Source organism: Macaca thibetana, chromosome 16 (genome assembly GCF_024542745.1).
Source record: "Macaca thibetana thibetana isolate TM-01 chromosome 16, ASM2454274v1, whole genome shotgun sequence".
Classification (NCBI taxonomy): Eukaryota; Metazoa; Chordata; class Mammalia; order Primates; family Cercopithecidae; genus Macaca; species Macaca thibetana.
Genome location: NC_065593.1, coordinates 5,577,998 through 5,591,303, shown reverse-complemented (window position 1 = coordinate 5,591,303; position 13,306 = coordinate 5,577,998). Strand labels below are relative to the sequence as shown.

At 40.1% G+C, this 13,306-nt stretch overlaps 2 protein-coding genes across 6 annotated transcripts in view; both read left to right on the top strand.

The window, feature by feature from the left end:
- Nucleotides 1-13,306, top strand: part of LOC126938789 (zinc finger protein 624-like) — a 64,586-nt gene that overhangs the window by 8,518 nt on the left and 42,762 nt on the right. For 2 of the 4 annotated variants that reach the window (XM_050763386.1, XM_050763382.1), the window contains exons 2-3: nucleotides 10,354-10,442; nucleotides 12,686-12,751. In XM_050763386.1, the coding sequence (XP_050619343.1) occupies nucleotides 10,354-10,442; nucleotides 12,686-12,751 (155 nt within the window). Of the gene's footprint in view, nucleotides 1-10,353; nucleotides 10,443-12,685; nucleotides 12,752-13,306 lie in introns of those variants that run through there. The other 2 variants (XM_050763383.1, XM_050763385.1) reach the window with 2 other exon arrangements.
- The window catches only part of LOC126938793 (zinc finger protein 624), a 165,664-nt gene continuing 161,455 nt past the window's right edge, over nucleotides 9,098-13,306 (top strand). For both annotated transcript variants that reach the window (XM_050763399.1, XM_050763398.1), the window contains exon 1: nucleotides 9,098-9,240. The gene's annotated coding sequence lies outside the window, so the exon portion shown is untranslated. The remainder of the gene's footprint in view (nucleotides 9,241-13,306) is intronic.

The window sequence follows — 13,306 nt, the reverse complement described above, 5'->3', positions numbered from 1 at the left end:
TTTTCCTTCAGGTAAGTTTGCTGTAGCATTTGTTTTGTACCTACTGGGAATGGGTTCCCACTGGCACGTCTCCAGTAGTCACTATGATAAATCAGACATTTCCCTGCCAGGTAAAGGAAAACCAGTGAGAAGAGCTTGGTATTTTAAATGGTCAAATATCAATGATAACGTGACAATCTCATTGCTAAATATTGTTAAACAAAACAAAACACCTTGACTATAGGTTATGTCATAGCAAGATCTGTGGAGGAACAGTGCTGAATGTTATCTCTTCTCTTTAGGATTTATTATACATTTTTGCTCTCTTACATTCTTGGAGTAACAATTTTAATTGGCCAAAGCAGAATTTTATAGCAGTTATCATTGGCCTATCCCCAGTCGTCACTATGATAAACTAGACAAATTTGGCTACCAAGTGAAGTAAAACCAGTGAAGTACTAAACTGTGAATGCAGGTTCTAAAGCACATTTTGTTGTAATTTATTTAATAAAATTTGAATCTATTAAGCATTTACTTGGATGCACCAATATTTACTTTTCCTGGAATAATGATCAATTATGGCTATTCCAGGACCAAATTTTAAATCCAATTCTAATTATTTCAAAAGTCAAGACCAAATAGGTTATAATATACCTTTTCCAAGTTCCCCGATTTTCAACTGTGTGTGTTGGTGCATGCCTGTAGTCCCATCTACTCAGGAGGCTGAGGCAAGAGAATTCCTTAAGCCCAGGAGTTGGAGGTGGCAGTGAGCTGTGTCTGCACCACTGTACTCCAGCCTGGGTGACAGAGTGAGAACCCAACTCTTAAAAAACACCAACAATCGGCCGGGCGAGGTGGCTCACGCCTGTAATCCCAACACTTTGGGAGGCCAGTGCGGGTGGATCACAAGGTCAGGAGACTGAGACCATCCTGGCTAGCACTGTGAAACCCTGTCTCTACTAAAAATACAAAAAATTAGCCAGGCGAGGTGGCGGGTGCCTGTAGTCCCAGCTACTCGGGAGGCTGAGGCAGGAGAATGGCATAAACCTGGGAGGCGGAGCTTGCAGTGAGCTGAGATCCAGCCACTGCACTCCAGCCTGGGGGACAGAGCAAGACTCCGTCTCAAAAAAAAAAAAAAAGAAAAGAAAAGAAAAAAAAAGAATAGTAGCCGGGCAGAGTGGCCCACACCTGTAATCCCAGGACTTCGGGAGGCTGAAGTGGGCAGATCACTTGAGGTCAGGAGTTCAAGACCAGCCTGGCCAACATGGCAAAACCCCATCTCTACTAAAAATACAAAAATTATCTGGGAGTGGTGGCAGGTGCCTGTAATCCCAGCTACTTGGGAGGCTGAGGCAGGAGAATCAGTTGAACCTGGGAGGCAGAGGTTGCAGTGAACTGAGAAGATCATGCCACTACACTTCAGCCTGGGTGACACAATGAGACTCCATCAAGAAAGAGAGAAAGAAAGAAAGAGAAAGAAGGAAGGAAGGAAGGAACGAAGGAAGGAAGGAAGGAAGGAAGGAATGAAGGAAGGAAGGAAGAAAGGGAGGAAATCATAGAGTTATGCCCAGAGTCTAGTCTAGTGCAAAGCAGAATACCTAGTATAATACAGGAGTGAGTAGTACAGGAGGTCTTCCTGGAAGAAGTGGCAGCTGAGCTGAGTTCTGAAGATTGAGTGGGCATTTGCCAGGTCTATTGGCATGCTTTTAGCTGCTAGTAACAGACAATTACAATCACTCCCAATGTTCCCTCCAAATCATTGCCACTATTTTGGAGTTTTCTTCCAGATACATGTGTGTGTATGTGTATCTCATAAGTTTAAAAAGTTTTAGAATAGACCGAGTGCAGTGGCTCACACCTGTAATCCCAGTAATCTGGGAGGCCGTGGAGGTTGGATCACCTGAGGTCAGGAGTTCGAGACCAGCCTGACCAACATGGTGAAATCCTGTGTCTACTAAAAATGCAAAAATTAGCCAGGCATGGTGGCAGGTGCCTGTAATCTCAGCTACTCTGGAGGCTGAGGCAGGAGAATTGCTGGAACCTGGGAGGTGGAGGTTGCAGTGAGCCAAGATCACTCCATTGCACTACAAGCCCAGGTGACAACAGTTTGAGACTCCATCTAAAAAAAAAAAAATTAGAATAATCTTGTACATGTTATTAACTTTCATTTTACATTTAACTTTTTAAAAATGATTAAACTTTTCTCAGCATATTCTCATCATTAAATATTATTTAAAATATTATTTTAAGGTTAGATAGTATTTTATCATATAAATAATTCATATTTACTAGTCCCCTGTTGTTGAACATATATGTATTGTTGAACATTTATGTTCTTTCCAGTCTTTCAATATTGTAAATACTTTTTTTATCTCTCTCTTATTACTTATTTAGGAAAAATTCATAGATGTTGAATTACTGAGTCAGAGCATAAACATTTTAAAGACTTCTAATATATTCAGCCAGAATGCCCTTCAGAAATATTACACCAATTTGTTCCAGCAGTCATGAGAACACGCACTTGCATGAGCTCTTACCAACACTTGATATTACACCGTTATTGCATTCCAATCTGTTAATCATTTCTTTTTCTTTCTTTTTACCCTTTTTACTTGGAAATATCTTCCCTAGCCCAAGATCAAATAAACAATAACTTTTCTCATTTAAAAAAATAATTATTTAATCAGTCTAGAATTTTGGTTTTTGATATAAGAATCATGATGATTTTATGATATTCTGCCCGCCAACCAGAGCAGTGCTGGAGAGGTGCAGAGATGGCTTCCTGTTTCCTGTTTCCTCCAAGTTCTGGGTCTGTGATTTAGGGATCTGCTGGTGAGAGAGGTTCAAAACATCTTCCTACCTTATTTCATGGACTGTCATTGTTTCAGGAAGCAAATTATACCATCAGCTCCAGGAAGATTTTTCTCCACTGCTTCATCTGTCTTAAGATCAGTCCATTGCCACCTGATTCTGCATTCTGCCATCCGATGGGCTTAGTGCTGGGTCATGTGAGAAGTTTCTATCTTTGTCTGTGTTCTAAATTTGCAGGTATTTTATTTAAAGTATGGAAGCAATTTGATTAGAAGTTACTAGCCAGACTTTGCATTAGGTTTTAATATCTTGTAGAATAGGATTACTTTCTCTTTTTTTGCTTTAAAATTCCTCATTACTCTTTTGCATAATGTTTAATCTCCCTTGTGGCCCTTTTTGAAGTTCTTCCCCAGTCCCTCATCTGTCTCTCTGGTAGTTTGATTGGCATTTGCATTATATGTATTAATGAGAGGTAATTTGGCATTTAAGAAATGTCTTATTTTTTCCTGATCATAAAATTATTTGTTCTTTACAGAAGATTTAGAAAATACAGAAAATCATTAAAAAAAAAGTATTACCTTTAATCTCACCACCTAAGGGAAAAAAAGTGCAAACATTTTGCTGTATTTCCTTTCAGACTTTTTCTTAGTTTATACATGTTTGAGCATGCATAAAACTTGCATTGATATGATTATGATATTTCATCTTCCTATCCAGAAGAATAGAGTATGTCTTTCCACATTCCATTACAAAGAACCAGTTGGAATTATTTATTTATTCCACTGTTAATCTGTTTTTATTAATTCTTGTATTCTACATTTTGTACATTTCTTTGATTTCTCACTAGTTTCTTGAGTAAAATTCTTTGTTCATTTCACTTTCTTGATTGATAATGAAAGCATTTAAAGATATGAATTTGACCTTTCTTGTAGCTTTGGCTAAATAGAGACAATAAAATCTAGAAACTTCTGAAATAAATTAAACCTAATTTAGAGAAAAAAGGAAAGTGCGCATTTTCTGTAGAGTACAAGGCACAACATACATATTTAAAATTAGGCTGTTATTAATATTATAAAATCAAGTTATTATTCATATATTCCATATCTTATTGCATGCTACCTAGAATTATCAAATATTAACAGCAGGACAAAAAAGTCCTCACTAGTAATTTTAGGTGAGAGTTTGAGGTAAAGATGAGGGCATGATATCACACAGGGTTTCTTTCATATCTATCAAGACCCTAGGTCTGTGATTTTGTGCTTCCTTATATGCACAGAGACTGATTTGTAATTGCACTGAATTTGTAACATACTGATATTCCTGCCCTTTTACATTACCATAGAAAAAGCAAAACCCAGACTTCCTAATCAAACTGATAGATTATTGTATCTCTACCTCAGAATATCGACGAATCCACCAGCAACCATGATGATATGCTTTGACTCTGTGTTCCCACCCAAATCTCATCTCAAATTGTAATCCCCATGTGTCAAAGGAGGAACCTGGTGGGAAGTGACTGCATCATGGGAGCAGTTTCACCTATGCTGTTCTTGTGACAGTGAGCGACTTCTCACAAGATCTGTTGGTTTTACAAGTGGCAGTTTCCCCGGCTCTTCCCTCTCCTCACGCCTTGTGAAGAAGTTGCTGCTTCCCAATTGCCTTCCACCATGATTGTAAGTTTCCTGAGGCCTCCCCAGCCATGCGGAACTGTAAGTCAATTAAACCTCTTTTGTTTATAAATTACCCAGTCTCAGTTATTCTTTATAGCAGTGTGAAAATGGACCAATACAGGAAATTGGTACCAAGAGTTTGGGGCACTGCTATAAAGATACTGGAAAATGTGGAAGCAACTTTGGAACTGGGTAATGGGCAGAGGTTGGAACAGTTTGGAGGGCTCAGAAAAAGACAGGAAGATATGGGAACATTTGGAGCTTCCTAGAGACTTGTTGAATGGTTTTGACCAAAATGCTGATAGTGATGTGGACAATTCCGTGTGCATTTTGTCGGGAGGTAGGGTCCTAAATTATTCATTCATTCTTCCTTGGTTTCATTCATTATGCGAGCAGTCTCCTAAGTAGGCACTCTGAGTAATAAACTCCATCAGACGTAGTTTCTATCATCAAAAAATATCGTCTTTGGTAGGGAAGAAAGTAAATAAATCTTAATATAGCTCTTGGACAAGCAGCCCTTGAATAAGTGGTCAAATAAATTTGTTGCAAATAAATACTTTCAGTCATTGTGTTTTAAGAATTATCATTTGTATGCGTCGAGGAGAACTTCTACAGCTATTTGTCTTCAAAAAGATTTTTTCTTGCCGGGCGCGGTGGCTCAAGCCTGTAATCCCAGCACTTTGGGAGGCCGAGACGGGCGGATCACAAGTTCAGGAGATCGAGACCATCCTGGCTAACCCAGTGAAACCCTGTCTCTACTAAAAAATACAAAAAAAAAAACTAGCCGGGCGAGGTGGTGGGCGCCTGTAGTCCCAGCTACTCCGGAGGCTGAGGCAGGAGAATGGCGTAAACCCGGGAGGCGGAGCTTGCAGTGAGCTGAGATCCGGCCACTGCACTCCAGCCTGGGCGACAGAGCGAGACTCCGTCTCAAAAAAAATAAATAAATAAATAAAAGATTTTTTTCTTTGTATTTCGAATAATTTTGGCCTAAAATTTGTATTTTCAGGTGTTCATATCCATTCTACTTAATTGGTATTGTTGTCATTAATTGCCATCTCTTCCAACTCTGAGGAAATTGTCATAAAGGGAATTGTTCAGAAATAGTGTTTCCGAGCACTTGTTCACATATTTGTCTGGATCACATCTATCTGTTCTCTCAATGGCTTTCTTTCGTCCCACCTAAATGTTCCAAGGCAAGGGTTGTGTCATTATTTGTATCTCTAGTGCTATTGCTTTTGACACATAGTCAAGGCTTCTCAACAGAAGTATATCCAATTGGCATTTTTTCGCACCCCGAAAGAGCCAATTCCTTCACTAACGCAGACAAAAGGGGCGGGGGTGCTCAGGCGCTGAGGATTCTGGGCACTGTAGTTCCGACGCTCCGGCTGCGCAGGCGCAATGCCCTGCCTGGAGGCCGGCCCCGCCGAACCGCCGCCATTGCTGGAAGCGTTCCCGCCCTGCTCTGCGAGTGCCCTCAGTTGTCCTCAGTTCTGCCGCCAGGTACTCGTTGTCCCGGGCGCCTGGCCTCGGTTGCCCGCCGCCCCTCCCTTGGCGCTTGGCTCCCGGCGGCGTCTGGGGCGTGGCCGTTCCCTCTATAGCCCCAGACCCTGAGCGGACCCGCCCACCCCGGAGAGGCGATTGGGGCTGGGCCTCCTTCTCGAGTGTGGGTTCAGTCACCAGCCGGCCCCCCTCATAGGTCGGGCCCCGTGCCCTCTGAGGCCTGTTAACCCGGGTCCGAACCCGGGAACCTCCTCCCTGGCGGGCCTGGCGGCGCTGGGGTTAAAAAGAGCCGGGTGCGGGGCGTGAGCTGGGATTCGAGTAGGGCGGGCGGGCCCCTGACCCGACCTTTCCTGTCTTCCCAGCCCCGCGCCTTGCTGGCCCTGAGGAGGGCATACCCGGAGTGGGTAGAGGAGAGCAGTTAGAGAAAGAGGGTGAGGTTGGCAGGAGCATGTCCATGCCCGCTCTGGCTTCTGAACTGGCAGGGATGAAACTAGGTTTCACATTGGTGGACCAGCGCTACTCAGTAACCGAGGCAGCTTTTCCTGAAATGTAGCATTTCAAATACTGTAATCACCTTTTAATCACTTGTCACTCCCTGTCATGACAATGGTGTTATTGCATTAATTGGGAAATGCTGGACTGGTGCGTGGCACTGAGATTCTTAGCAAAAACATGGACCCTTCGTTATTTCTAAATAACTACACTGGCCAAGGAAGCAAAACAAGTAAAGTTTCTCCTTCAGTCTCTGGATACTTTTGCAATAGCTGGAAAGACAGAGCTTGTAAATATCTAGGGAAATTATAACTGGGGAATATTGGCCTAGATATCTTCTGCATAATGACAAAGGGGATAGTAGAAATATATAATGTGGTTACTCTCATGTACTAATAGCTGATTCATTGTGCTCAAGTGACTTGCCTGTAGTCACAGTTCTACAGTAGCCAAACCACGGTTAGAACCTGGGGCTGTGACCAGCCGCTCTGGGATTTTATTCCTATTCCAGACTCCTATGTATATGTAGATACTTCTTCTTGTCTACTTGGAAAGTACAGAAAAGCAGAAAGAAGGGTAAACATCACAGCCCCAGGTGTCAGAGGTCTCAGTAGAGTTTTGGCTTACTCACAGTCTTTTTTTCTATGCATTGTATTTACACAATTGAGATCAAGCTGAATATATTAAATGTTAAATATTGTTCATTCTGATTTTAAAATAAAACAAGGTGTTTATTGCAGTTTGGTTGTTAAACATATGTTACTAGCATAATTTACATGAAGTATTCTCACGGAGTTTATTAATATTTACAAGTATTTTTTAAATGACTCAGCTCACTCTTGATAAATGTTAAAGATGCAGAAAACTGTTACTCTAGACCTGAGGAATTGAAAATGCCTTATGTTGCTCTTTGTACGTCTACTTTAGTGTTCGAGGCTTGGGGGTGTGCAATATTCTTGGCTCATTTTTTTTCTTTGCAACCTTGTAAAACTTGGGGGTCAGTGTATGGGCTGGGGAGGGAGGGTCAGTTTTCAAGCTCTCTGAAGTAATATGCAACATCATATATGCATGTGCATTATTCTGTGGACAAGGTCAGATTCTCAGATGGGTCCATACCCCCAAAAAAGTTAAGGTTTACTGGTATGCATAGACTGTGTAGTGGTGAGATCAGGGCTTTCAGGGTATCCATCCCCAGAATAATGTACATTACACCCATTAAGTAATTCCTTATTCTCCACCCACCTCCCACTCCTTCACCCTTCAGAATCCCTATTGTGTATCAGGACAGTATTTCTTAAAATACTACACTAAAACTAAAACATTATATAATTTAACATATTACATGTTATATAATTAACATGTTAACATATTAAACTAAATATTTCTTGAGGTGTACTTGTTCAAGCGATGTGTATTTCTTTTCTTTTTTTTTTTTTTTTTTTTTTTTTTTTTGAGACGGAGTTTTGGTCTGTTACCCAGGCTGGAGTGAAGTGGCCGGATCTAGGCTCACTGCAAGCTCCGCCTCCCGGGTTTACGCCATTCTACTGCCTCAGCCTCCCGAGTAGCTGGGACTACAGGCGCCCGCCGCCTCGCCTGGCTAGTTTTTTGTATGTTTTAGTAGAGACAGGGTTTCACCGTGTTAGCCAAGATGGTCTCGATCTCCTGACCTCGTGATCCGCCCATCTCGGCCTCCCAAAGTTCTGGGATTACAGGCTTGAGCCACCGCGCCCGGCCACCAAGCGATGTGTATTTCTGTGCCTCACATCTGGAGATCCTGATTTTGATCTTGGATGGAGCCAAAGAATTTCCTTTTTAATAAGAATATCCAGGGAGTTTTTTGCGTTGTTAGTTATTTGAGACCCCTCTAATTATACATGGAGTGTTTTCATTAGAAAATGGGAGAGGAGTCATAATTTTCATTAGATTTGCAAAAGGCTGTATAACAGAAAAATCTAGAGAAACACTGGTATAAGACAAAACCACTTACTGGTTGGTTACCTTGAGGCTTCAATACAGGAATCCCCTCAGACTATTCTTTCTTTACCTCTTTTATCTCCACACTGCACTGCTTTCCTCCCTCACCTTCTCATTGTTTCTCTTCCCCCAAAACCTTTTCATTTTGCCTAAGAAAGCCCCAGTGTCATGAAAGAAACCACTCTACATTTTTAAGATACTCACTTTTTTTTTTTTTTTTTTTTTGAGACAGAGTCTCGCTGTGTCGCCCAGGCTGGAGTGCAGTGATGCAGTCTCTGCTCACTGCAACCTCCACCTCCCAAGTTCAAGCAATTCTTGTGCCTCAGCCTCCCGAGTAGCTGGGACTACAGGTGTGCGCCACCACGCCTGGCTGATTGATTTGTATTTTTTAGTAGGGACGGAGTTTCACCATGTCAGCCAGGCTGGTCTCGAACTCCTGACCTCAGGTGCTCTGCCTGCCTCAACCTTCCAAAGTGCTGGGATGACAGGTGTGAGCCACCAGGCCCAGCCAAGATATTTACGTGTTTTGTTGATTTAACTAAACCCTGGTCTCCTCCTTGAGTTAGTACATTAATCTGACAGTATAAGTTTCAGTATACCCATATCTATTTAATTATTTAATTTTTGTATCTCTAATATTCTTTACATTCATGATAACTTTGCTTTATATATTAATATTCTTGTTTTTCAAAGAATAATGGTTAAGTACTTCAAATACCTTTTCAGATGAGCTTCTGATTGTTAGACACTGTAAGGTTAGATTGAGTTCTGCTATGTTTATTGAGCAAAGCTACTGAACCTTATGAGAAGCAAGGTGTACATTCAGGGAAGGAGCAGATTCCACATGTTTAAGCATAACAAAGGCCCTAGCTGCAGGACCATATAATTGCTTATAACACTTTTTGCACAAGGTAGAGTTTCTCAAAAACTCAATACTTACTATGTCACTGCCCTTTTATTCATGAGGCTAATATTACCATCCTAGAAGAATTTATATTAACAATCTGTACTGTTTGATATCCTACATCAGGCACTCCTGGTTCTTGAACCAAACTCAGCCTCAGCAAGGCCATACATACCATTAGCCAAAGGTAGAAAAGCAGTGCCCAAGCATCCCTGGAAAAGATCTCTGTCACCCTGTTCCTCCATAGTATAAAACTTTTTTTAGGTATATACTTTTTTCAGCATAGAAAGACTACAGCTTAATGCTTTGTGCACTGAATTTCATGTCTCTTCTATTATTATTATTATTATTATTATACCTGCTTCCTTTTTATTTAAGTTTGCCTGATATAGAAAGGATAAAGATCTATTTGAATATCAGATTGGGAGGGGGTAAGTCAAGACTTCCAATATCATTTAAATTTTAAAGTTGTAGTGTTCTCTTTACACGAAACAGATCTCTGAAAATATTAAGAAATTGGCTCTTCGTGGGAAAGGCAAGACAAGGAGATTCTTAGAATATGTAATTGTTAGATGAGTGAGTAATTATGGCAAAGAAAGATTGAAGTATTATTTTGTTGTACTTCACACAGCATGTTCATTCAGTGGAAAAGGTATGGGCTTTGGAATTAGATTGATTTGGAGTCATGTATTTGCATGGCCTTGGGTAGTTTAATTTTTCTAGACTCAGTTTCCTCATCTATGGAATGGGAATATTATTCCTATTAGGTTGATGTGAAAATAACATGAGAAAATATTTTAAAACCTTCTTGTACAATGGCTAGCCTGTTAGTTGTGACTATAGTTAACAGTGCTAAAATCTCGAGCTCTACAGGAGCAAGGGTCTTTGTCCTTCACTGATCTTAAGGGTTACTCTTGTGCTTCCTTAGGGAGGCCATGCTCACTTCTATGTCAGGATTCCAACTTGGTAAGTCTGAAATTCCCCAGGCAGGATTGGTTTTCATGGCTTATTTCTCTTCCTTAGATATGTCTCTGCAAGACTCCACTCTTTCCAGAGAGGGGAAGCCAGAGGCAGAGATTATGGCTGCTGTGTTTTTTTCAGTTGGACCTCTGGTAAGTTGGGATTCCCTGTTTTTGACCTACTCTCTTGGTTTGAGAGCATGTTTACTTTTCCCGAAGGCTTGTGACTTCTCTACTTCCCCGACACCGCTTCTGGGAACTCAACTAAATAGACCCATGAAAATTGAGTTCACAGTAAAGGCAGTAAACTATGGGAGGATTCACTATACTTACTTAACCAAGTATCAGGACACATGATCTTTCAGAAAATATCTGAGCTGTCATTAGTTATGACAGGCATCTTTAATTTTGATATTAAATTTGTATTGTTCCCAGGAAATTTCAGTTATTTATGGGACAGCAGAATGGAATATTTTTCAATTGGAAAATTTTATTTAGGAAATTTTGGGGAAAATATATGTACACAAACACATACCCCAGCCCTGATTTATAGGAGCCATTCTCCTTGTGCCACTGTCAGTGATCTCTTTTCTACCCATTAAGAAGTGATCAGATTTAATAGATTATATTGAAAGAATATGTTTAAGACAGTGCTTGGCTGTAGGGAATTTACAGTTTCATTGAGGTAAAATGTACAAAAGTAATAATTACATTATTTAGGTGAATAATAGTTGCTTATCAGTATGATAAAGATGATGAGTACTATGAAAAGAAAGAAATGGGACGATAGTGTGGGCTAAACTGGTCATAGAAAGTTCATGAGGATAGCTAGATTTAAGCTGGTATTGAATTACAAATGGGATTTTAATTGTCATAAAGTATTTGTGAAGATAGTTCAGGTGAGAAAGGGGTTGAAGCGCAAGGCTTCAGAGGCAGAGAACAGGGGGTGAGCTTGTGATTCAAGCTGGAAAGTTGTGACAGATAGGGCTGGAAATTAGATAGTTGAGATGAATCTTTTAATGTTTCCCTGAAGGCATTGAAATGTGTGTGTGTGTTTGAGTGTCCTTGGGATTAGTATTAATGTGATAAAAGCTGTGCTTTAGCAGTGACTTTTTAAAATAGATTCCGAAGAAAGAGAATACCAACAAAAATAATTTGTTACAGTAATGATCTGTAATAACCTGTGATTCTGGTCTTTTATTCTTTGTAGCCAGAACATGTGACATGTAAATAGTCCTTAAAACATACCCTTGAAAAGATAAATAAAACCAAAATGTTGCCCTTGATCACTGGGTACAACCGTATTTGTCTAGTCATGTATCACTGGATCAACCCGTCTCTATGAGAGATTGAAGATTCACATCATCATTAATTTTCTGGAATCTGAATATTTGTGCATTTTTAGGCAAGAAGTTGTTGAGGGAGAGTTAGTCTGACATTTTTTCATAATGATCTTTAAATATGTAGTTTTATTATCCATAATTTTTTTAAATGGCACAAAATCTGAAATGGATAACTATTACTAGAAGATAAAGTAAAATATCATTTCATTTATAAAATCAGGCCCTCATGGGCTGGGTGTGGTGGCTCATGCCTGCAATCCTAGCACTTTGGGAGGCTGAGGTCGGCAGAGTATCTGAGCCCAGGAGTTCAAGACCAGCCTGGGCAACATGGCGAAACTCTGTCTCTACAAAAAAGAGTACAAAAAGTTAGCCTGCATGGTGGTGCGTGCCTGTAGTCCCAGCTACTCAGGGGGCTGAGACAGGAGAATCACTTGAACCTGGGAGACAGAGGTTGCAGTGAGCCAAGATGGCCCCACTGCACTCCAGCCTGGGCAGTGATAGAGTGAGACTCTGTCTCAAAAATAAATAAATAAATAAATAAATAAGGCCCTCATGGAGATACAGTTTCTAAGTTTTGGAAGGAAACAATGTTATGAGAGGTTGCTGAAGTATTTCCTGAGTGACTGCTGAGCCATATCCCCCCACGAAACACTATAATGATTTTTCAATTGTAGAAAACAGATAGTAGGTTTTGAATATTATTCTTGAGCAAGATAAATACTTTCTGAGAAATAGATTTCATCCCAATATGAAAAAGCAGACTTACGTAGTGTCTGAAGGCCCTTTATTGTAAGTTTATTTTTGTTTCGATAGGTTCTTTGTTAAAAGCAGTTATATCTTTGTCAATCTTACATGTGTTTGTCATTGTCCCAAACAAAGTGAAAGATTATGATTGCATGTTACAATGGGACTTTGATTTCAGCCCTAAGTTAAACAGTAGACGAGGTCATCCCATATACACTGCATCCACAGTGGATTGGTGGTGCTCGTTGAGGCTCTGCTGTAGGTCATAGGCAGCCTATCACTGAGTGATCTTATCCTGTATCCTTTCAGAGCCCTGAAATTACCCAGCCAGATGAAGATCTTCACCTTCATGCAGAAGAAACAAAATTGGTAAAGGTAATACCTACCGTTGTACATATAATGAATACAGAGAAAATGCCTATTTTACTACCTCTGATTCTCAATGTTACCAGTTAATTGCGAGTTCACAATGATTATTTGATTGGTATGGTAGCCCCAGGGCTGGTGGCATCAATTTAACAGATTTCATTTCTCTCAGACGTGGCAGCCCTAATCTAGCCAGACAGTCACATCATGATTACTAATGGTAAAATATTCTATCATCACATAGTCTGATGCTTGTGCTGCATCGTAAGACCCAATGCTGTGCCATTAAAAAATACCAAGAGTACATCAACATTGTGGAAATAGTGTTAAGATGAGTTTAAATTGGTTTAGATATTTTATTTCATTTTATTTATTAAGGCTTTCTTATTTGTGAGTACTGAATCCACTTGATTTTTCCAGAAAAAGTAAAAATCAGAAATTTGTTGTGATAAGAAAAATTATCCAAAACTTAGAAATAAATAATAGATAAATGTAGGCCATTTCAGAGTCATATTAGACCACTGTATTAACAAGCCTGTCTAAGGGTTATCTGACATAGCAGGG